Source organism: Podarcis erhardii, assembly GCF_964252035.2.
Source record: "Podarcis erhardii genome assembly, chromosome: 4".
NCBI lineage: Eukaryota > Metazoa > Chordata > Lepidosauria > Squamata > Lacertidae > Podarcis > Podarcis erhardii.
In genome coordinates, this window is record NC_138508.1 from 77376954 (window position 1) to 77401560 (window position 24607).

Here is a 24607-nt window from a genome sequence, read left to right on the forward strand (position 1 = left end):
AAGTCTAAGAGCATGTGTTGAAAACAAAAACAAAAGATGCAGCAGTCACTTTCCTGATAAGCTGTCTCTTGGAAAACAGACAAACAAAAAACCTCTTGTGCCAATCGCTTGTTTGACAGGTGAATAGGTTCAAGTCCTGTATGCTTTAAATATAGCTGAAACATTTCAGTGCCTGTTCTGTGTTGACACTGTATAAGCTGTGATCAGTTTCTTGCCCAAGTCCCAAGATCTTTAAGTATTGCATACATTTATGGTGTACCATAAATTGAATTGCCTTTAAAATAAGGTTTTGAGTGCTATGTTTGGCTTGGGACAGTGGGAATTCTGCACTTCCCACAGTCTTCTTTTCCCATCCCACCGCTTGACATAATTCTCCCCAAGGGCCTGGGGGCTAGTAAATCCAAACTCTTTTCACATCCTATCCTTAGGAGTAGCAGAATGAATTATTAGTTTTAGTGTACTTCGCTGCTTTGTGGAAAGCACTGAATTTTGGAGCAGCAGGAATCTTTTGAAGCTGCTGGGTCATGACTCTGTTCTTCACAAGGAAGAACCACTGCAGATTCTAATCTTCCGAAAGGGCGTGAATATGAGGAAAGCTATATCTTGCGCAAATGCTCTGAACAGATTCCTATCATTAAATACTTAGTTTGCTCTTTGCTTTTCCAAGGTGTTTGTTTCTTCTCCCTCTGCATGTATGCATTATTATTTTTTAAAGCACAAATGATGCATTTAAACGGGGAATGTTTGCAGAATGGACAGTGGAAGTAAATAATGAAAGGAACAAGTAGTTCCTTTCTAAGTAGGTCTTTTGCTCACCTGACTCTGCTTTGTGCTCTTCATTTAATCTTTTCTTTAATTACCGTATTTTTTGCTCTATAAGACTCACTTTTTCCCTCCTAAAAAGTAAGGGGAAATGTGTGTGCGTCTTATGGAGCGAATGCAGGCTGCGCAGCTATCACAGAAGCTAGAACAGCAAGAGGGATTCCTGCTTTCACTGTGCAGCGATCCCTCTTGCTGTTCTGGCTTCTGAGATTCAGAATATTTTTTTTCTTGTTTTCCTCCTCCAAAAACTAGGTGCGTCTTGTGGTCTGGTGTGTCTTATAGAGCGAAAAATACGGTATGCATTTTTCTCTCTCTCGCTCCTTCGGTACACCCCCCTTCAACTCGTAGTAAGATTGTGGGAGGGGCATGAGTCACTCTTCGTCTTATATAGACTCTTGCTTTATTTCCTGTAACGAGATGAAGAAGAGCTCTCGAGTGATTATAGAACTAAATTACTCAGTGAGCAGAGGTTACAGTGCTTGGATTTGCTTTATCAAGTTTTTTTTCCCCACTGAAAGAGAACGGGAAGAGTTTTACTGATCTATTGAAAGTGTGTTGATGTGGTGGCAAGAGCAGGTCATCTATCATCAAGGGCAAGTTTGATTCACTGCTTGAAGGTTCCACAGCTCTTGAAAGCAATTCATTCTGTAGCCCGTAGCTACTATTCTAAAGCCTGAAATGAGGCTTTTACACTTACACACACACACACACACACACACGATTAAAAGAACACCACCCTTTTGGATGAGACAAATAAGTTCATTCTGTTCAATTTCTCTTATTGGCCAATTGGATGCTTCTGGCAAGCCTTTCAAGAAGGCGAGAAGGCAATAGCTCCTTACCTTTGGACATAGCTACTGGTGCCATTCCTCATGGTTGTAGATATAACATTGCAGCAGTGGCAGGCAGAGTGCAGAGAAGTTTGCAAAGCCTCTCCTGGCACCAGTCCTTTTAACCTTGCAGGACATTTCAGGTTGAGAGGTTCCATGTGGAACGATATCAAAGAGCAGTGCTGGTAGAAACAAGCAGTTTCCATGGAAAGGAAACCACATTCCCCTCTTTGAGCAACTTCCCATCAGCCGAGGGTGTCTTCATATGTGGAGTGGGTGGGGGTGTGGCTTCCCCACGTTGGTCTGGTAGGCCAAATTTGACCTGCATGATGTTAAACATAGGCTTTGTGGTCCAAATTGCATAGCTCCAAAGAACATTGTTTTACTTTTTAGGATGCAGAATCTGAGGTTAGCAGGATCAGAGGCGGTCTCACTGAAGGCTGATAACTTCAGTCTCTAGTAATCTCTTAGTGCAACTTTTAATAAAGTTCTTGTTTGCTCGGTTCCAGAACAGGGGAGGGCAGACTTCTGTCTTATCAAATCCCCTCCTATTTCCGTTTCCTTTTTCTGTGGTCTAGCTTTAGAACGTTATCGTTGTTGTTGTTTAGTCGTTTAGTCGTGTCCGACTCTTCGTGACCCCATGGACCAGAGCACGCCAGGAACTCCCGTCTTCCACTGCCTCCCGCAGTTTGGCCAAACTCATGCTGGTAGCTTCGAGAACACTGCCCAACCATCTCATCCTCTGTCGTCCCCTTTTCCTTGTGCCCTCATCTTTCCCAACATTAGGGTCTTTTCCAGCGAGTCTTCTCTTCTCATGAGGTGGCCAAAGTACTGGAGCCTCAGTTTCAGGATCTGTCCTTCCAGTGAGCACTCAGGGCTGATTTCCTTTAAAATGGAGAGGTTTGATTTTCTTGCAATCCATGGGACTCTCAAGAGTCTCCTCCAGCACCATAATTCAAAAGCATCAATTCTTCGGCGATCAGCCTTCTTGATGGTCCAGCTCTCACTTCCATATATCACTACTGGGAAAACCATAGCTTTAACTATACGGACCTTTATTGGTAAGAACGTTATCAGCTGAGGTTAATTCTGACATGCGTGTACATAACTCATTATCGAATGGCTGGACAGCTTACTTGATAATTCACAGCTGAAATATGATCCTACCTTACATTGCCATCTGATGAGAGGTAAAGATCTATATGTGAACTCTCCCATTGTCATTTGGGTTCTGGAAAAAAGAAGCTTTTGCATATTTTGAACACATTTTTGATGACCTGCTCCCTAAGATCTGTTGGGAAGGCCCTATGGCTCAGGAATGATTGGTTCTGATGACAGAAAGAATTTTCTCTCTGGTCATGCACAGATTGTGGAACATCTTTACCTGTGAGATGCCTCTCATTGTGAAACATTTTTTTTTATTACTTTTATGCAACAATCCTTCATCTGTAAAACGATTTTATCTGCTGAGCCTATCTTAATTTCCATCCTACCACTGTTGGATTTTATTGTTGTAAGCTAGTCTTGTTACACTGCAAGTGCATTGGAAAGGGAGGGTTGTGTGGGTGTGTTTGTGGTGCATTACATATGCGTGTGACACACCACACATGAATCACTGAAATTTCTCGGGTTGCCAAGGGTAGATTTGGATTTATTTGTTTGTATCTAATCATCAGACCTTCACAACGTAAGAGTTTAACAAGGGGAGTTATGCATGCAGGTCCCACTATCCTAACACTCATCATATGAGAATTCAGGTATCCAAACTTTGCTGTACACATACCACAGGTTCAGACATCCAAATCAGCTGGATGTGCATTTAGTAAAGTGGTACCTTGGATTACAGACGCTTCAGGTTACAGACTCCGCTAACCCAGAAATAGTTCCTTGGGTTAAGAACTTTGCTTCAGAATGAGAACAGAAATTGTGAACCTGAAACTGTTCTTAACCTGAAGCACCACTTTAGCTAATGGGGCCTCTTGCTGCTGCTGTGCCGCCGGAGCACGATTTCTGTTCTCATCCTGAAGCAAAGTTCTTAACCTGAAGCACTATTTCTGGGTTAGCGGAGTCTGTAACCTGAAGCGTATGTAATCTGAAGCGTATGTAGCCTGAGGTACCACTGTATCTCCTAGTTTTAAGATGCAGCTTTTTGTTGTGTGCACATTTTTTACAGAGGTCCAGCTCTGAGGGCCTTCTGGTGGTTCCCTCACTGCGAGATGTGAGGTTACAGGGAACCAGGCAGAGGGCCTTCTCAGTAGTGGCACCCACTTGGTGGAACACCCTCCCATCAGATGTCTATTTCCAACTATCTGACTTTTAGAAGACATCTGAAGGCAGCTCAGTATTGGGATATTTTTAATGTCTGATGTTTTACAATTTTTTATATATGCTGTAAACTGCCCAGAGTAGCCCAGCCAGATGGGTGGGGAATAATAATAATAATAATAATAATAATAATAATAACGACGATGATGATGTAATGGAGGAGTTAATGGGAAAGCAATGCTGTGGGAAATGGAATAACTTTTCTATTGTCTTTTATTTCATGCATTAATAGAATGGCTAATGGTTCCTTCTTCTTTTCTTAGGGTCGACATGTCAAGACAGGCCAACTTGCAGCTATCAAAGTCATGGATGTTACTGAGGTAAGTTCAGAGTCATCATCCCTTTCTTAAGGAAAGCATAAAAGGAATTTATTCAACCCTGAACCCTTAATCTCTTCAGGAGGAGAGAGATCTTCACAACAGCATGCATGCAGATCTCTGGATTAGGGCCAAAATGAAAAGAAACACGCACTCATCTGATAATGTCGGCGTCATCACAATAAACCTATACCCTTTTTAGGTTGAAAAGGAAATGGACCCAATAAAGATCCCAAAGGCCTTAAACGCAGAAACATCTGCTAAAATGTTGAGCAGATTGTTGGCAGAATTCAGCAGTGTAAAGCAGTAGTTGTAATGGACTCGGGGGAATTCAGCTTCATATGAGAACGGGGAGAAATTAACCCAACCAGAGAGATAAAAATATACACCTGTAGTTAAACCCTTATCTTTAATAGCTTTAGTCAAAGGCATTAAAAAATAGACCAGTTTTTCATCTAGAAGTAATATTTTAAACATCAAATGGAAGGTTAATTCTGAATGGTTAATTCTGCATTTTACAACCAGGCAAGATTTATTCATCGACTGTGTTTTATTAGCTTAGCAGTGCAAAATCATTTTGGGCCAAACAGCCTACTGTTCCAGTACCTATTTATTTATATAAATCACTCGGCAATATGAAAGCTTCTTTTCTTGTTTTTCAAAGAGAAGGTATTTTAATTGGCAGAATTATTTAGCTATTCTGGGTGGCAATTTTAGAGAATCTCTTCCCCCCCCAGAGGCTTCATCCAGAATATTGTTTCATTCTGAATTTGACATCCAGTTTTTTGTTAGGTGTGTGCTTGCTCATGCAACTGAAGACCCAGCAAGACTAAGCATCTGGGTTAACAATATTTTTTAAAAAACAAAAAACAAAACATAAGGCAGCAAGCAAAGGCTCCTTCCTCCAAGTATAGGAACTCAGTCATTCTCTGTATAATATCTGTATACCAGCAGAACAGCGCAGGTGGCGCTGTGGGTTAAAGCCTCAGCGCCTAGGACTTGCCGATCGAAAGGTCGGCGTTTCGAATCCCCGCGGCGGGGTGAGCTCCCGTTGCTCGGTCCCAGCGCCTGCCAACCTAGCAGTTCGAAAGCACCTCAAAGTGCAAGTAGATAAATAGGGACCGCTTACTAGCGGGATGGTAAACGGCGTTCCGTGTGCTGCGCTGGCTCGCCAGATGCAGCTTGTCACGCTGGCCACGTGACCCGGAAGTGTCCACGGACAGCGCTGGCTCCCGGCCTCTAGAGTGAGATGAGCGCACAACCCTAGTGTCTGTCAAGACTGGCCCGTATGGGCAGGGGTACCTTTACCTTACTTTTTTTACCAGCAGAACAAGGCTAGAGTTTGCCAAATGTGGTTTAATGTGGGGTGTTTTGTTTTTTTGTTTTGTTTTTAAAAAGAACGGTGCGTTCTTCCCATATAGAGGGAATTAATGTGCAATGACAACTTGCTTGAAGCCTGTCATAAAAAGACTCACAATTAAAGTAATTGTAATTAATGTGGGGGCAAGACATTCTTCAGAAAGTAGATGGTTAAAGATATCAATGCATGAATTAAGAAAACCTTTTCCTGCCAGTAGTGCACCTGGCCATGGAGACGTCAGGCTTTTTAACAGTCTTCCTTCATAGACAGGCAGAAGTAGATACACTGGGTAGCGCCAGCAAAGGATATATTCTTTATTCTCTTCCTGCAGGTAACAGGGTTCAAGTTTTGGAACAATAATATTCTGCTGTCAGGCTACTTGCAGAGAATGATCCTCCCTACCTCCTAGGGAGTGATTCACTCTTAAAACCAACATGTTGGTCGGGACACTTTGTGGAAGATGCTTGGTGTTAATTTTATAAATTATAATTATATAAAGTCATAGTTTGAAACAAATACATATTCTTGTGCAGCTGGAATTTCTGCCTCCAGGCTGTGTAAAAGGTTCTGGGTGGCGTGAAAGTGAGAAATCAAGCTAGTTTAAAATATTTTAATTTATCCGGATACTTTTAAAAAGGAAAATGCTTTAAAGTCACAGTTCCTAGTAATACGATGAACACCTATCTTTAAGAGGAAGAAGCAGACACCAAATTTAAAAGTAATGATGGTGCAGAAACTATTAAAATATGGCATTTGTTCAAAAAATGTGAATTTGAAACTGCAAATGTAAAAACAGATTGCAACACTTATCTTTCCCTAGCAGATGTGGGGACATCTTAGTTAAATGAATATCCTTTTGAAAGAACTAGCTGCTGTTGGTCAGCTTACAGGCCAGCATTGCTTGTCCCGCTCCCTGCTTGATGGTGATGAAGTCCATTAAATTCAGGTGTGACTTTATTAAGCAATATTGCTTAATGTTGGTTGTCATTGCTTGGTTTGATGCTGCATGAAAATCAATATAATATGCCTCCTTCATTTCAGTATAGATAATGAAGACTTCTTGCTTGTTGAAGGATCTTGGTTTGGATTTTCTCCAAATGTTCCCATGTTGTGGCACTCATTTAATTTTGTTGTGACTTTTGTGGTTGTCTATTCAGCATAACTTTTATTTGGGCTGAACAGTCCAAATGGATTACGTTAACAAAGCTTTTTGATGCAGGCTGTTGTTGTTCTTGCATAAGTTGAGAACAGGAGTCGTATCCATGTCTAAATCTCTAGTGTATGCGAAGTGTATTTTTATCTACTCTAATAAATCAATCAGACTTGGATTTGTTGGAGGTAAATGACAAGCAGAATTAAACTGCTAATAACTTATTTAAATACCACCTGTGAGTGCTTGTTTCTGGCCACAAAATTATGAAAGGTTGGAGGAACGAGATTCTGCTGCAGACACTCGCTGCAGGGATTTGAAACTGAAGTCTGTGGAGCGGGAGAAGATTATGAAATACCTGTAGAAAATTTTCATAGGCTCACCTTGTCTGAGTCTTCAGTGTATGCAGTGTTTAGCTTTTTCAAGTTTATTTTTACAACAGTGGAAGGTTATATATTGGCTCTTATTGAAGGTTGGGAGTTTGGGTTTTCAGGGCACAATCCCCAATTATGTCAACGGAAGCCCTATTCAACCATTGAAAGCACTGTTAGGCTCATGCATGGAATTAGTATTCCTGACAAAAGCCCAGAAATTGCCAGGTGGAATCATAGACTTGTAGAGTTGGAAGGGACCATGAGACTCATGGCTTAAACCCACAACCCTGAAATATTAAGAGTTTCATGCTCTACCATCTGAGCTGTCCGTGAAACGTGGTTGTGACTAAAGTGTTGATTCACATGCCAGCGTTATGTATTCTGTTGGCATTAATGTGCAGTGAGGGGTCATGGGAGTGAGTGAAAGAGGCTTCTGTGTACCCATAGGTTGTGTGCAACATCTGATGGAATTGAGTACGGTGGCCCACTTTCCACATCACAACAAATAGTGGTTAAAAGTTTACAACGTATCGTGGTTTGCTGCTTGGAGCAAAACAAACCACATTCTCTGTTGTGGACATAGGTCTAAGCCCAGGGGTCATGGTTTGTGCTGCCACTTGTGCTAGGAGTGAAGTAGGAGCCATCTTGTGTGTTCATGGCAGGCAACTATGGTTTATTGTGCCATGTGAACACTGGGTGTGTGGTCCGTCTGTCTCAGCTATGTGAACTGTTTTGCTTGTGGCGAATGAATTGTGAGCTGACACTTAAGACTCACTTAATTGTGTACTTTGGAGTCACTGGCCATCAACAGTAAACTTTCATTAGATTTGTATACAGTGCTACTTCCAGTTGTGGACGAGATCCATTCCAGAGCTCCGGCCGGACCCCAAGGTTTCCACAACTGGAGGGACCGCTTCTGCGCATGTGTGCATAGCAAAAGCCCAGAAATATACTTCCGGGTTTGCCGCTTACGTATCCCGAAGTATACGTAAGCAGAGTGATACATAAGCAGAGATACGACTGTACACAGCTATGCCTGCCTCAAGTAATTATTATGTTTTTCAAAAGTTACCGTATTTTTCGCTCTATAAGACGCACCAGACCACAAGACGCACCTCGTTTTTGGAGGAGGAAAACAAGAAAAAAAATATTCTGAATCTCATAAGCCAGAACAGCAAGAGGGATCGCTGCACAGTGAAAGCAGCAATCCCTCTTGCTGTTCTGGCTTCTGGGATAGCTGCACAGCCTGCATTCATTCCATAATACGCACACACATTTCCCCTTACTTTTTTAGGAGGGAAAAAGTGAGTCTTATAGAGCAAAAAATACGGTACTTAGTCTGGAGGCAAAGGTGTGAAAGGAATTGATTTTCTACTATCACTGAAATCTGCTAATACTTTCCTGGCTCTTCAGCTAAAGCTGCATTCCTTTCCAGTACAACTTTAAAAACTGGCTTTCCTCTTGAAATGAAAGGACCACTTCTCTTAACTACGTCACAGCGAGGGGGGGAATAGAAAAATTTCAAATCGTGGCTTATTGAAGTGTTAAGCTTTAGTAGGCAACAGTGCTAAGCGAATCGGATGAGGAAGGCTGTGGCAAACAAAAGCGCATGACGTAATAATGGCGGCGGCTAACAGATTGAGGTTGAATCCTGACAAGACAGAAGTACTGTTTTGGGGGGACAGGAGGCGGGCAGGTGTGGAGGATTCCCTGGACCTGAATGGGGTAACTGTGCCCCTGAAGGACCAGGTGCGCAGCCTGGGAGTCATTTTGGACTCACAGCTGTCCATGGAGGCACAGGTCAAATCTGTGTCCAGGGCAGCTGTTTACCAGCTCCATCTGGTACGTAGGCTGAGACCCTATCTGCCTGCGGACTGTCTTGCCAGAGTGGTGCATGCTCTGGTTATCTCCCGCTTGGACTACTGCGATGCACTCTACGTGGGGCTACCTTTGAAGGTGACTCGGAAACTACAACTAATCCAGAATGCGGCAGCTAGACTGGTGACTGGGGGCAGCCGCCGAGACCATATAACACCGGTCTTGAAAGACCTACATTGGCTCCCAGTACGTTTCCGAGCACAATTCAAAGTGTTGGTGCTGACCTTTAAAGGCCTAAACGGCCTCGGTCCAGTATACCTGAAGGAGCGTCTCCACCCCCATCATTCTGCCCAGACGCTGAGGTCCAGCGCCGAAGGCCTTCTGGCGGTTCCCTCATTGCGAGAAGCAAAGCTACAGGGAACCAGGCAGAGGGCCTTCTCGGTAGTGGCGCCCGCCCTGTGGAACGCCCTTCCAGCAGATGTCAAAGCGATAAACAACTGCCTGACATTCAGAAGACATCTTAAGGCAGCCCTGTTCAGGGAAGTTTTTAACATGTGATTTTACTGTATTTTTGGTTTCTATGGAAGCTGCCCAGAGTGGCTGGGGAGGCCCAGCCAGATGGGCAGGGTATAAATAATAAATTATTATTATTATTATTATTATTATTATTATTATTAGGTTAGTATGGAAGTTGTCATGGCATTTAACTTCACAGGTTTTTGCTGATGAAGGCGAATGCTGCTACGCCTTAAGAATGCATAATATTGTGATTGCTCCGAATGGGTGAGCCTTCTCAGACTTAGGAAGTGAAGAGGGAAGAGAGAACTCACCGGGCTCTAACCTTAGCTGAAACCTATTAATCTCTCTCAGCTGCTGCAGTCTATTCCGAACTTCCCTATGGATGAAAATGAGCCTTTGAAAGTTTTCTGTCAAGTTCCAAGGAATGTTGAATCAGGGCAGCATCAAGCCTTTAATGAGCAACTGTAGGGCACAGCAGTAGCGGTACAGAGTTACTCTTTGTAAGGCAGCACTGGAAACGTATTTCCACAACTCCCCACCCCAAACACACACTTGTGCACACATAAGAGTTTGTAAGAGTCCTTTGTCCCCATAGGTAAAAAACTAAGCCTTAAATGAAGCTGCAGGCAGATGCTTAACTGTAGCTTTTTTGAAAGATAATGAGGGAGGGAAATATTCCTACTGCTTTGAATAAGCAAAAAATTTCATTTCCCTGAAATTTAGTCAACTTTGTTTATTTAAAGGTGACAGCGCTTGCCTTTTCAGGCAATGATTCAGGCATGGGAAATTGAATAATACGTATAATGTCCTAGTCACCTTTTTGTGTTTCCCCCCCCCAAAACCGAATGGTTTTTTTGTTCGCTTGTTTTCTGATAGAGGAGGTTGTGGTATTTTCTCTTTTAAAGGCAAAAGGGTAAATGCTTTCACATTATTGGGAGTGATTCTTTCCTTCCTCCATGGCAACTCTACATGTTCTCTGTATATTTTTATGTTTCACTAGAGGGAGAAATTCCCATTGACTTCCAGATTTAATCTGTTGTTTACTCCCTTCCCCCTTGCACCAACAGTAGCATTCAGTTTAAGCCAAGATGTCTTTGGAGCATTGTCGCTGAAATGGCAAGAGGTAGATTCTTTCCTCCCCTAAAAGAAACAAGCCCAATGCTTTCCTTTTATGTAGAAGCTGTAGCTATGGGAACCTATGCACAGGAAGCACAAAGAAGCTACTTTTAGACATTTAAGCCCTCACCTCCCCCTGAGAATTATTTCCTTTAGCCTGTGGTCCTAGAATTAGTGTTGTATCATTCTCTGCATTAGCCTTCTTTAAGAATATATTTACTCCTGTTTCGGGATTTTGGGTATAGGCTTTATTTTAAAGTGAGGGGGGTGCACAGAGGAGTTTTGGATAGTCCAAAAATAAATAAGTAAATCCTATTGTGAAGTGTACTCTCTTCTTATAATGCAAGGTGATGAGTTAGTGGGAGCACGTCATATCCTTAGTCACCACTTTCTCATATCTCAGGAAATCATTCTTCCTTTGACCTAATTTCCTCATACCCAAAAGAGTACACAAATGTGCTCAACTTCCTTCCTCCCCCAAAGCATCCTTTGCTGGCTGGTAATGTGACCCATCTAGAAGGAACAGCCTTGAATCTCGATGGGTGATCTTGGGCCAATTACCCTCTTTCATCTCTCTCAGCTTTCAGGATGCTTTGTGAATATAATAAAGGTGTTGAGTGTATGCCATCTAGCTTTTAGGAGGAAGGGAGGAATACAAATGTATTTTTTTTTAAAAAAAACAAACCTTATCTATTGCTGGACTATGGTCCCCTGACACTCTCATGACTCCAGCTTGAGAGCAGTATGGTATAATTATTGAATGGGTGAGCTGTGAAGCCACCTCAGTTGTTAATTCAGCCTTGGGCAAGTTGGAGGAGTGTCTGCCTCAAACCATCCTTGCCATCTAACCCACATCAGAAGCTCATACAGTATACTATATAAATGATGTGATTTTTATTAACTGGACTGTCAGGTGCTACATAACACAGGCTCCAGACAGTGTTAGAAACTGAGATATGAAAAAGGTAAAGGTACCCCTGACTGTTAGTCATGGATGACTGGGGTTGCGGCGCTCATCTCGCTCTATAGGCCGAGGAGCCGGCATTTGTCTGCAGACAGCTTTCGGGTCATGTGGCCAGCATGATTAAGCCGCTTCTGGCGAACCAGAGAAGCACATGGAAACACCGTTTACCTTCCTGCCGGAGCGGTACCTATTTATCTACTTGCACTTTGACGTGCTTTCGAACTGCTAGGTTGGCAGGAGCAGGGACCAATCAACAGGAGCTCACCCCGTCGCGGGGATTTGAACTGCCAACCTTCTGATCGGCAAGCCCTAGGCTCTGTGGTTTAGATGACAGTGCCACCCGCTATGAAAGCTAGGAGCTAAATGACACCTTAAACCTAGGTTATGGGTTCTGCAATGGTGTGTCTAGGTGCACTTTTTATAACAATACAAAGTTGAAAATGAATGAACTGCAGCTAAAATCTTGTGTTCGTTTTTCACATGTTCTAGTCCTCATCTGAAGACTGCAAAAAGCAAAGCCATGCTTCCCCTGCCCAACTCCCCTAATATTCTTCTGAGGGTCCCTTCTCCCATCCTCAGAGAGTGGCTGGAAGTGGGGAGGCAGAAAAAGGTCTTCCATTCCTTCTAGCAGTGGCAGTTTTATTCTGAAATCTTAGGTGCAGTACTGCACCCAGAGCCCAGAAACTGCTTACATTAATGAAATTGCCTGTTGCAAAATGTGCCTAGAACAACGGGAGTTTTTTTTTTTTGGGGGGGGGGGACCTTTTTTACTTTCCTTCTGTGATTTACAAGAACCCTCCTCATTAGAATCGTCGGTTGAACTGACACAAGCAGGATGATTAAGGTCTGTGTGGAGATAAACTTTAACCAAAAGTATGCTTTATGGAGATCGAGAAGCAATAAGAGCTTTTGGAATGGCGCAGCAATTAATTCGGAGTCGCCATCTTGCCAAAGGATTTATAGCCGGGAGGAGGAATGGACCTGTTTTCAGACTGCATTCTTGGTGAATCTCCTCAGAGGTTTTGAGAAAGGAGGCAGATTGGTGAAGATTAATGACACTAAGACTGTTTTGATGTATGGAAGTTATATGGAAAACGTCTGGATATGGCTACTGGATAAAAAAAATAATATCCACGCAGGATTACAAACTGTTCTAACCAGCTTGTGGAGACTATCAGAGGTCACAAAGAGAAAGGAAAAATATATGAAAATAACAACAAGAGATGTGGAAAACAATAAGAAAGGACTGGATAGTACTGTGAACATCCTAAGGTTAGATTTGTGGACGTTAAAACAGCAGTAAGAAGCAAGAAGTTGATTGGATCTCCTTCGGAACTTGAAATATGGGTACCCCCAACAAAAATTAAAAATTCGGCTGTGTAATTTGGAATTTATGTAATTTGGTTTGATTTGATGTGATTGGTCAGTTAATAAAAAATTATTCTTAAAAAATAAATTAATAATAATAATAATAATCATAATAATAATAATAGAACAACGGGAGTTTTGAACGCTTGCTCCAAGCAGCCACTAGTCATTCTCCACTCCTTCCTAGTATTGGAAGTATAGTTTAAACCAGTTTAAAGTATAGTTTAAAGTATAGTTTAATTTCCAGTCTATTTGGTCTCCATGCTAGCTTTGCAGTAAGGAGAGCTTATCCCTCAGTTATATCTGCCCTTCACCAGCCTATTCAGTCAAAGGTGTTTAAAAAACAAACACCCCACCGAATATCCTGTGTTTCCATGCTGGCTTACCTAATAAAGCACTTTCCTTCCTCTACTGCCTTCACAGAAACAGGTTAGTTAAAAAACACCTCGCTGGCTAGTAACGTTTGAGGACTCAGGCTGCATTTAAAACTAAAGATGTGCAAGTAGGCAAAGATTCTGACCTGTTGGTCAAATAAGGATGGGGTTGAATTTTATCATACTTGTGTCACCCCTCCTTTCTATTTATGAACTATCTTCTCATGAGATCCTTTAGGGATTTTTCTGTAAACATTTGGCAAAATACTGATTATGAATACATAGAGGGGATTCTATTTTTACATCTCGTGTTTGGATTATTCTGATGTGTACTTATGCGCAATTGAAGCATTCTTGCAAGAAGATTCACTGGCTGCTGGAAGCTGTTTTGCTGACAGGGAAAAAATCATATTATTTCTGTGTAGAATAATTTAAATTCAATATATTTCATGCATGCTTCGTTTTCTAATATAAACGTTATGCATCACTTCCTGCAGAGAAAATGGGCCACTGTTTTCCGATTCCATTTATAGAACCGTCCTGAAGATTGCAATCCATAGATCACCCTTTGGAGACACACCCTGACAAATTTAGTTCATGCATTTTTGTTTAAATGGCAAGCAAGAGGCAGCTGATCTATAAATGATCATTTCCTGTCACTAGCTGTGATGCTATCTGCCTTCCTGGGTGCAGTTTTCAGCATCAAGCTGCTTGGCCACAATTTAGCTTGATCTATCGTATCTGCCAAACAAAAGGAAACAAAATAATTTGTAGGAAACACATTACATGTCTTCTGTAGAAAAGATCTTAATCCATGTTTCTACATTATGAATTAAGATTTGAATTTGAGACGTTTTATTTTGGGAGAGAGGATTAAAATAGAACACTTCTCTGTATTTATGCTGTAGCTTCAGGTAAATCAGTTCTGCAGCCTATTTTAAGGCATTCATGGACAGATGATAGTTTGGCCATCAGGAATATGCAGTGGGCTTGAGCGTGCTCACTGTTTCCATCCTTTCCACTCTACACAAATTATTCCATCCTGCACTTCATAGTTGGCAATAACCAGAGTTTGAATCAGGCATAACACCCCCCCCCCAAGTGTTTAACACACAATGCACCTGAAACTGGTTTCTTATCCTGGTTGGGAGGCTAGCAGTAACGACAGGGACATAGGTTCTTAGAGTCAAAGCATAAGTTCATCTAGCTAAGTACTGGCAAAACTGACTGGTAGTCGCTATCCAGGATTTCAGATGGGTTTGTCTCCTCACCCTACCTGGAGATAGTCAGGGACTGAACCTGAGACCTTCTGCATGGAAATTATATTTTCTGTCCCACTGGCAGGCAATTCATGGGGTGTGTGTAGTCCTTTCCCCTTTTCTGTTAAAAAAACAAACAGTAAAGGACCCCTGGACAGTTAAGTCCAATCAAAGGCGACTATGGGATTGCGGCACTCATCTAGCTTTCAGGCCGAGGGAGCCGGCGTTTGTCCACAGACAGCTTTCCAGGTCATGTGGCCAGCATGACTAAACCGTGACGGAAACCAGAGTGCACGGAAATGCCATTTATCTCCCCGCCTCAGCGGTACCTATTTATCTACTTGGACTGGCATGCTTTTGAGCTGCTAGGTTGGCAGGCCCTGGGACAGAGCAATGGGAGCTCACCCCGTCACGGGGATTCGAACCGCCAATCTTATGATCGGCAAGCCCAAGAGGCTCAGTGGTTTAGACCACAGCGCCACCCACACCCAGCTTGCCAGCTGTCATTGACAACTGCTGCCAAAATTACCCTCCAAAATTTGCTGCTGCTGCCCCTGCCACCAAAGTAAGATTGCTGTTGCTCCACCACCCATCACTTAAACAAAAACAAACGCAACCATTTCTGTTGCAGTCCTTATATGGCTGCCTCTGCGAGCTTTCTGTTGTTTCCTTCACCTCCTTTCCATAGACATGCCAGGTAGAATGTCTTATTAGGTGCATCACCTTGCTGGAAGCTCTATGGTTTCCTGTTGGAGTTGATGCGCTCAGCACTGAGCTGATAATATCTCCTGAAAAATATTCTTAAGGTCTGATTGACTTTGGTAGAGAAAGTTCCTCCCTTGGAAATTAGTGGGATGTTAAGTGTTCAGTTCTTATCTGGTTTGGTCTGTGAGCATATCTGTGATGAAATGGCCTTTGGATGTGAATGGGATTTTTTTTTTCTTTTTTGGTCTGATTAATAAATGACTCTTTTGTCTGCTGTTCTTAAGCAGGTATGGTAAATGAAGATGGCTGTTGATTGTCATCAGCGTGCTGCCTGTATGATGTCATGTCTGCGACAGACAGACATGAACACCTTGTGACTCTGTTCATTGTTGATTACCTTCCCATGTTAGCTGCAAGGTTTCAGTGTATGGCTGGCAGCTGTGCTGCTGTAAACATCTGGTCTAAGGATACTGGCAACTCTGTGAAAGTGCTTTTGTACTCTGTTATAGCTATCAAAAACAAAACAAAAGTATATGTTTCCTGACTGACTAATGATCTAAGAAAACAAAAGGAGTCAGCACAGGCTATGCATATAATTCTACCCCTACGTAAAGCACAATGGAATATATCATAGCCACAATAGCTAGTAAGTAGGTCTCTATAGATAATACCAAGTTGACATTCTGAATAAATGTAAATATATTAATCAAGTTGTAACAACATGTACACAAAACAGACATCTTTCAAAAGCAATAACCGGATGCATTTTTACAAAAGTCTGCCATGTCAGATTGTGAATTATATTTCTTTTTTAATACTCTGATAATTTTGAAGATTATGCCTTCTGGATTTATGCTCAGCTGGTGTTCACTATTCTTGAGTGGCAAATGGAGACTTTTTCGAAGAAATGCATGCATGTGGCTCTTGGCTATGGATGATATCCATTTCATGCACATTGTACATGTTGTTACATCTTAATTGATTAATATATATTTACACGTATCTCTGTAAATTCACAGGCTACATTTGTGTTCTCAAGAGTTATGCCAAGTGTATATTACTAATAGAGTCTAATAGAGGAACAGCCCTCTACTAGTCCAGAACCCCAGAGGAAATTAGTGTAAAATAATGAACATACGGATGTGGGTTGCAGGAAAGCTTTCATATATTTGAGATATTTCCAGTTTTCATATTTATTTTTATAAAATTTCAAATATGAAAACTGGAGTTCTCTAATCCTAGCTTTCATTGTAATTTGAATAAATTTGGCTAGTCATAAAATCATAAAGTTGGAAAGGGACCCCAAGGGTCATCTAGTCCAACCCTCTGCCAATGCAGGGATATCATCGGTCTATCTATCTATCGAGCTGGTACAATTGAATGACTGCCATTTATGAAGAACTGCTAAGTTGTGGGAGTTATTTCCTTAGCCCAGTAGGGTGGCTCAAGTGGTTCAAGCAATGGTGTGCGTAAAAGTAACAGCCTTTGAGCATGTTCAGAAAGCAGTACAGAAATCAAATTTAGCAAAAAAGGAGCAACTAGCTATTCTGTTTTGGTGCCTGCAACCTAGGTTCTGGGAGCCATAAGGTGAATAGCTGTTCTATCTCAGTTTCTAACACTGAATGTTCACAAACAACAAGGGACTTTAGGTCCTGGAGAGAAAGTGGTGGATCAATGTTCACAATTTTGCAAGGTTTAACGGTCAAATTAAAGCAAATGTTTCATACTCCGTGCATAGAGAATTGCTGTGGAAGTCCTTTTGCTAGCCTGGTTGGTGTCTTATCAGAGGAGTGGCACCCCAGCACCCAGGCCTGGCAGATCTATGATGCATCGGACCTCCACAACACTAGTATTAGACTGCTGTATCTAAATGCCTTTCTCACGTTATTCATTTTGTGGAGATAGTGTTTTATTTCGCTTGCATCTATTACAGGCATAGGCAAACTTGGCCCTCCAGATGTTTTGGGACTACAACTCCCATCATCCCTAGCTAACAGGACCAGTGGTCAGGGATGATGGGAGTTGTAGTCCCAAAACATCTGGAGGGCCGAGTTTGCCTACGCCTGATCTAGTATATACAGCAGCATGGAAACAGCATGGAATCTGTATAAATTGGAACTTGGGAGAACAGTGAGAGGAGTCAAAGCTCAGCAGTAATCACATGCTTTGCGTGCATAAGGTCCCTAGTTCACTCCTTGTCCTCTCTAGTTAAAAAAGTCTTGGAGTTTATCCCTCTGTCTGCTGCATTTCCTCCTGTTTTCTTTTTCGACAGAAGCCATTGTGGTAGTGGTGACATTGTGTATATTTTTTGTCTGGAGTCTGAGCAAAGCTTTTAGATGAAAGAAAGAAAGAAAAAAAGACTTGATAGGAAGAACACTTCCATAGCATTCCTAAGCAACTAAAGGGAACACAATACTCCTGTATGCATTTAGGGAATACAGAATGAGAGAGAGAGAGAGAGAGAGAGAGAGAGAGAGAGAACACAAAAACAAACCATGCATGAATGAGGGTCTTTCTCAAATACTGTTAACTGGCACAATAAATTTACGTACAGCAGCCACTTCATTACTAAAAGTAATGTGTCCCCACATTTGAAGGCAATTCCGGAAATCGGCCCCTTTCCAAAGAAGCCATAAGCGTTTTGGGTGGAGCTTTGAACGCCTTTAGTAATTTGCCACTTTTCCATAGGAACATTGATTCCATAGGGCTATGTTTGATCAAACTCCCATTGTGTTGAACTAGCAGTATCAATAAGTTGTCTACCGCCCTCTTGTTTTGGGATCTAAAACCAACTCTGGTTGATAGCAGCCAAATTAGGTTATTTAGCACTGTAATGAGGGCTGTTAAGGATTCCATCTCATTTGTTACTGTGCGAATGGCCATGCTAATGTTGTCATAGCTGTCATCTATGTTCTAGATCAGGCATGGGCAAACTCGGCCCTCCACAGGTTTGGGGACTACAACTCCCATCATCCCTGACCACTGGTCCTGTTAGCTAGGGATGATGGGAGTTGTAGTCCCAAAACACCTGGAGGGCCAAGTTTGCCTATGCCTGTTCTTGATAGTCAGGAATTACCGTATCCTTAACTAATTGGGGTTGTTGCCCATCTGGCTATTTATGACTAAAATCAGCATAGGGTTTTCCGCACTATCACGGTAAATCCTGTGTGATAACTTTAGAAGTTTGTGAGAAGACATTCTTTCTTTTTTTGTGGGGGGACGTATTTTCACAGATCCAACTGCGCACTTATTTCATTTATATGAGAGTTATTTTCTTGTTTCCATTTCATCCTTCTATATCAAATGTTGCACTGTTAAGAGGTGAAGAATTGGAGGCCAAGTGAGAGAAGTGAAACAAAAGAGGGAGGGGAAGCCACCACCCTTAGGAAAATCGCAGCAGGTGGTTGCATTATCAGTGACAACAAAACCAGTATTGTGCAAGTGTTTTGGCTCTGATACATGGAAATGGTTCCAACATGTGCTTGCGCAGTTCTGCTAACCCTTGCTTCAGGCGCTGCTTATAGTCCCATAAAATACCTAGCTGCCTGTTGTTTGAAGTTTCCCTTTTATCTTTATTCTTATTTTATTGTCCTTTCTCAGTGATACTGTGATACAGAGAGTTAATTTTCTTTGCAAATGGCATTATCACGCCCTGGCTGGCTTCTATACCCCAGAGAGAGGGCCTATCAATGGTGAACAATATAGTATCCTTTTTAAACCACTAAATAAGGAGCAACTTGTTTTTAAGCCACTTAAGGAACTGTATTATGAAAGGTGATTAGGCCAGAGCTTGGTGGCCAGTTTACTCCCCCGAACCCCATTGCAATATGAAGTTTATAAATCTATGAATTGTGCCCAAAAAGCAAACCTGGTTCCCTAAACGTATTGGTATCTAATTTACATGCAAGCTGTAAATATTTAGTAAACAAAATGGTAAAAGTACATGGCATTAAATTTGCATGCTTTGAAATAGCTCAAAGTGGATGAATTAAAATATTTCAGAGGGGGAATCAATAATGTATACAATGGGGTTTATATTAAACATAAATCCCTGTATTGTTTAAATTTTGAGATAAAAGGCAATGAACTGTTAACATACTGATTTTATTAGTATCCATTCATTATGTTCTCCATTACATAATGGGAAACATCATCCCTGACCACTGGTCCTGTTATCTGGGGATGATGGGAGTTGAAATCCCAAAACATCTGGAGGGCCGAGTTTGCCTATGCCTGAACTATACATTTTTTTTTTTTTAAAGATGCAAAGTTTTAAGCAAAAAATTAGTGTTTCTGATGCATGCTACTGGTTTATAAATTTCTTTATTGGGCAATAAAGGTTTTTTATTTCCAATTTATGTGTTCTTTCTATTATTTAATATTTTAGCACTGCATTTATTATGGCTTGTATACTTCCAGCATTGTAGATAGTTTTCAGTAATAAATTATGGCCTGATACTGTACTGGTTCAGACTGTGGCTGTGTACACTCCCTGCTTCTCTTTTGCCTAGAGATTTCCTCTAGACATAATTTACTGCAACATCCAAATAGTCTCCTCCCATATTAGCTTTACCCTATGCTTTAAGATCAGCACCGTGTGACATAATAGAACTGCCATCTCCATCAGAAGTGGGGTACCCCAATAAGACCCCGATTGTTTTATCCTAATCATGCAAAGCCTTCTCAATGGAGGTTCTCCTGGCACCAGCTTTTGTCATTGTTCAAGGTGTCACACAGAGGCTTAAAAAGCAGCAACTTTGGATTAACTCTTGTGATAATTCCATGGCACCTTGCTCCCGTTATTTATTTTGGCTTTGCTTCATATGCTCTCTGCCTTTCATCCAAGACACAGGTCTCTGAGGACGTCTCTTCCAGCTAAATAATGGGCTTGTTTTGTGCTGTAAAAGAGAAAGGGGTATAAGAGACCGTCTGAACGTTTTCTGGTCCAAAGAGCAAATAAGAGGGCCCTGGAGACGTTACCATTGGTCCAAATCAGGAATCTCTCTTTCAAGTCTTCCAAGTGCTCTGCTTGGAAACTGGAATGATCATACAAATCATGTTGTAGAACCTACCCTTGGTTTCTTTGGTCTCTGCTGGCAGTCACATTTTCTCATGCTACAGCTGCCATGGTAAAGGTTGGCTGACAGGCTTCTTCTACTTGAGACATCTGCACTTATGATGCAGCTGTACTGAAAACATAGGTTCAGTGCCTCGCTGGATTTGCATATGAGCTGTGGGACGTTAGTTGCTGGATCAGATGAATGTGGTCTAGTCTTGTGTGTCACTGTATAATGAAATGCCCGTAAACAAAAAGCCTACACTGCCAATCAAGAGTACTGTTTTTATCATAATCATGCTGCTTATGCTAGGAAGCCAATATAAAAAAATATGTTTAAAAGATTATGTAGGAATGAGAATAAATTCTAATTCGAGGAGCTAATCAGATGCCCATTCTTTTATTGAACCATTGAAAATGTTTTATGCTTTGGTGCCGACGTTTTCCTAATTAATTTGAACATCATACTTACCTTGTTTGAGAAATTTATTTCTGTTTTCCTGTCGTTCTTGCATGCTGCTGTTTTTAGCCAGATTGGTATTTTTGGCTCCATCATTCATTAGTCCCCTCACTAAGCTCTTACGAGAGGTCCAAGAGACAAATAGAAAGGTATAATTTTTGGTGAGGGAACAAGATACTTGATTCTCAACATGCACTCTTATATGAGGGAGAGGGGAAAGATGGGCAGGGGAACAGATTGACGTGAATGAATTGCAATGTACTTGCATTTTTGAAAACTGCTAGTACAAGTCAGTGATGTACAGTAACCACCAGATGTCACTGCTGTAGATCATATCTCAAGGCAACTGTATTGTGTGCGCGTGAGTGTTTGGGCAAGGTCTGTTGTCCTATGCACACAACGTTGCTAATATGCTGTGACTCTCTTAGCAGCCAGGGCACATGAATTTTGGAAATGTGTGTGGATTTGTTCTTGGTTGAAATTTCCCTTTTGTAGAGCAAAACTGAAACGTACACAGTAGGATCGTTTATAGCGCGGAAAATGTAGCTTGCTGCTGTAGTTCTCAGTAATAAGATGGGCTGTCACAAATTAAAGCTGGAGTCATGTCATGAATACAGAGGACATGTGCGGGACAGCATTTCAGGCCCAACAGTAAGGGCTTTAAAGCGATAATTGATGCCAGCTGCATTAAAATCACCACGAGAGCTTACAGATGCAGAATTGTATTTAGTTGGTTTGAAGTTGGCTTGCTTAGCCATTGTGTATTGTAAGTGAGGATCCCCCAGTTTGTAAGTAACAAGAAGTGAAGATTATTTGAAAGCAAAACTAAACACAGGTCAAACAATCTAATAGTAGCACACTTGATCGGATCTTTGAAAGCCTATACAAAAGGGCAGGTGGGTGGAACAGGCAGCGAATTGCACTACTAATGCTAGATCCGGCTTTTAATTCATTGGGCTGAACCTGTTAGTTGTTTTCCTCTGCCAAGTGCTCAACCCACCCATGATTTCCACAGGATGGGATAATTTTGTGCTGCTGCTCTGAGGTTAATGGGGGAGATATGTTTTGGGGTGTGCGCGCCACAAATACTGCAGTAGATGCATTCATATAAACATATATCTATCTATTTCCCCCCTAAAAAGGACGAAGAAGAAGAAATCAAGCTGGAGATAAACATGCTGAAGAAATATTCCCATCATAGAAATATTGCAACTTACTACGGTGCTTTTATTAAGAAAAGTCCTCCAGGACATGACGACCAACTATGGGTAAGCATGTTCACAAGGAAATGGGAATGTGAATGGCAACTAAATGCTCGATTCCCAGCAAAAATACCCTGAATGCTTAATGCTACGCTCACTAGCAGAGCAGGAAAATGCAAAAGTCTTTAAAATCGTGTATAATTTTGTTCCCTTAAACACTCCCTCTTTAATGCTTGGTAGAAATGTGAAGAGTTTGCATAAATTCACATGAAAGAAGCACTTACTGTTCTAGGATTTTAACTAGTAAAATAGTTCTGCTAGGTTTTCCGTGTTTGTGTGATTGAGCTGGGCTAAGCAAGTTAGCCTGTGCTTGGGATGATCAGCACCAACTGGCTCTTCCATCTCTCCCTTAAGAGACTTCCCATTGCATCTCTGCATGAGCTGCTTTTCTAGTTTTGCCTCCTTCCAGTCAGGAAGCACACCCAGTAACTCCAGCAAAAAAAATACAACAGAGAGGAATGTGAGCATTTTATTTTTCTGCAAATAATCCTTTCGTGCTGTCCACAAATCTCACTTGGTTCAGTGGGCCTTGCTTACACATGCAGGTAAATGGGAATAGGATTGTAGCTTAGTGGTATAGAGCAGGATTGGGAAACTTGTGGCCTTCCAGATTTTGTTGAACTCCCAACTCCCATCAGCCCTAGCTGACCCATGGCCAGTAGTTACAAATAATAGGAGTTGCTGTCATTTGACACCTGGGAAGCCACAGATGCCCTAGTCCTGGTGGAGACTGATTTGGCTTGTATGTCAATTGGTGGGGCAAGTTTGTGTCCTTGCCCTCAAATTTTAGAACACCATGTATCTTGGCATTCTAGAAATTCAAGGCAAAAGAGAGAGAGCATGTGTATGCTAGGATCTGTTTTTTGCCTTGCTCATTGAGGCAGAACTTTTCTCTTTTTGTTCAATTTTTTTTATTGATTTTCCAAATTATAAACAAACAAACAAACAAACAAACAAACAAACAAACAAACAAACAAACATAAATCCTAACTGTAATAATTCCACTTTTGTTAACATTGTTGAATGACTTCCTCGAATCCCCCTGGCTGAATTTCAATGTATATCATTGTAGCAGTTTTCCAAAACTAATTTCTCATAAAATTTACTTAGTCAAGTAACATCTTTCTTTCTTTTCATATTAACTTTAAACATACTATTCTATAACATCACATATTTAAATCCTAAGCCAATCTGGTAATTGCAAGTATTTCTATTTAAATTATCTTAGCATATTTAGCTAAATAGTCTTTGAATTTCATCCATTCCTCCTGGTATTCCTCCTCCTTCTGGTCACGGACTCTTCCGGTCAGGTCGGCTAGCTCCCAAAAATCCATCATCTTCATCTGCCATTCCGAGGCAGAACTTTTCAATATCCATACAATCTAGCAGTCTTTGGTTTAGTCACCTGTTACTACTATATACATGCCATACATTAAGTAATGTGAACATCTTTGTTCTCTGGAAGCTAATAAATGAATGTATTGATGTTAAAGGAATATAGATTAAGATCCACTTTGGCTGATATGATTGCTTGCCTTCCTTAATTGTCCAATAAGCTTTGTTGCAGTGCAGCTGAATCACTGATATTTCTATCATATATTGACTCATTTTTTTTTGCCCTCTGTCTTTTGTAGCTTGTCATGGAGTTTTGTGGTGCAGGCTCTATTACAGACCTTGTGAAGAATACGAAAGGAAATACTTTGAAGGAGGACTGGATAGCCTACATCTCCAGAGAAATTCTTAGGGTGAGGAAATTAGAAGCATTTTTTTTCTTTTCAAAAAATGAAACAAAAATGGCGAGATTTAATTTCCAGTGAATTGGCAGTGAAGTACATGGCTTTGACCCTGTGACATGGGACACAGGGTTAAAGCAGTTCTTGAATATTAATCATTAAAAATAAAATAAAATAAACCAAGCTTAAGCCAACGGTTAGATAATCATTTTAACATAGATTATGTGCATTAGAATCCGTACTAAGTGGTGGGGTCTGATGCTTCGCTTGTAATGCAAAATAGACCTCTGGGAGTAGACAGCAGCCTGATTACCCGCGGAGAAGAACGTTTTCCAAATTGCTGAAGTACAGTCAAAACATATGGCCAAGGGCTGCTCCCATCTTTGTCTGCAAATCTGCAAATTGCGATGGATATTAAAATACAGCATGTGTTTTCTTCATCCACTTCACAGGGCTAGCGCTGGGTGATTTCTTTGGGTCATGCGGCCAGGTGGTGGATCAATAAAAAGGGCTGCATGCTGGCCTTCTTCTGTTTTCTTTGGCACAAGTGTTACTCTTCCTTTTTCGTATGTGGTTTCTTCTTCTGTAAAGCAATACCAAAGCTCAAATTTGGATACATACATACGTCATTTTATTTGCATGCTGCCTTTCCATTGTTTAAACCATGAACGCAAGAGAAGGCAGTTCTGTTTTAACCCGTACCCGTTCGCAGTTGCACAAACATTTCCCTTTGTGTTAATTTTCCTGGATAACTTTTGGCGCCAAATGGAACACTAAGATAAAGTTCATACTCAG

General features: G+C 41.3%; 1 protein-coding gene across 4 annotated transcripts in view; it reads left to right on the top strand.

Moving 5' to 3' along the window:
• MAP4K4 (mitogen-activated protein kinase kinase kinase kinase 4) overlaps nucleotides 1-24607 on the top strand; it is a 135388-nt gene that overhangs the window by 58624 nt on the left and 52157 nt on the right. For all 4 annotated transcript variants that reach the window (XM_081858393.1, XM_081858394.1, XM_081858395.1 and 1 more), the window contains exons 3-5: nucleotides 4241-4297; nucleotides 21960-22085; nucleotides 23714-23824. In XM_081858393.1, coding sequence (XP_081714519.1) covers nucleotides 4241-4297; nucleotides 21960-22085; nucleotides 23714-23824 — 294 coding nt within the window. The remainder of the gene's footprint in view (nucleotides 1-4240; nucleotides 4298-21959; nucleotides 22086-23713; nucleotides 23825-24607) is intronic.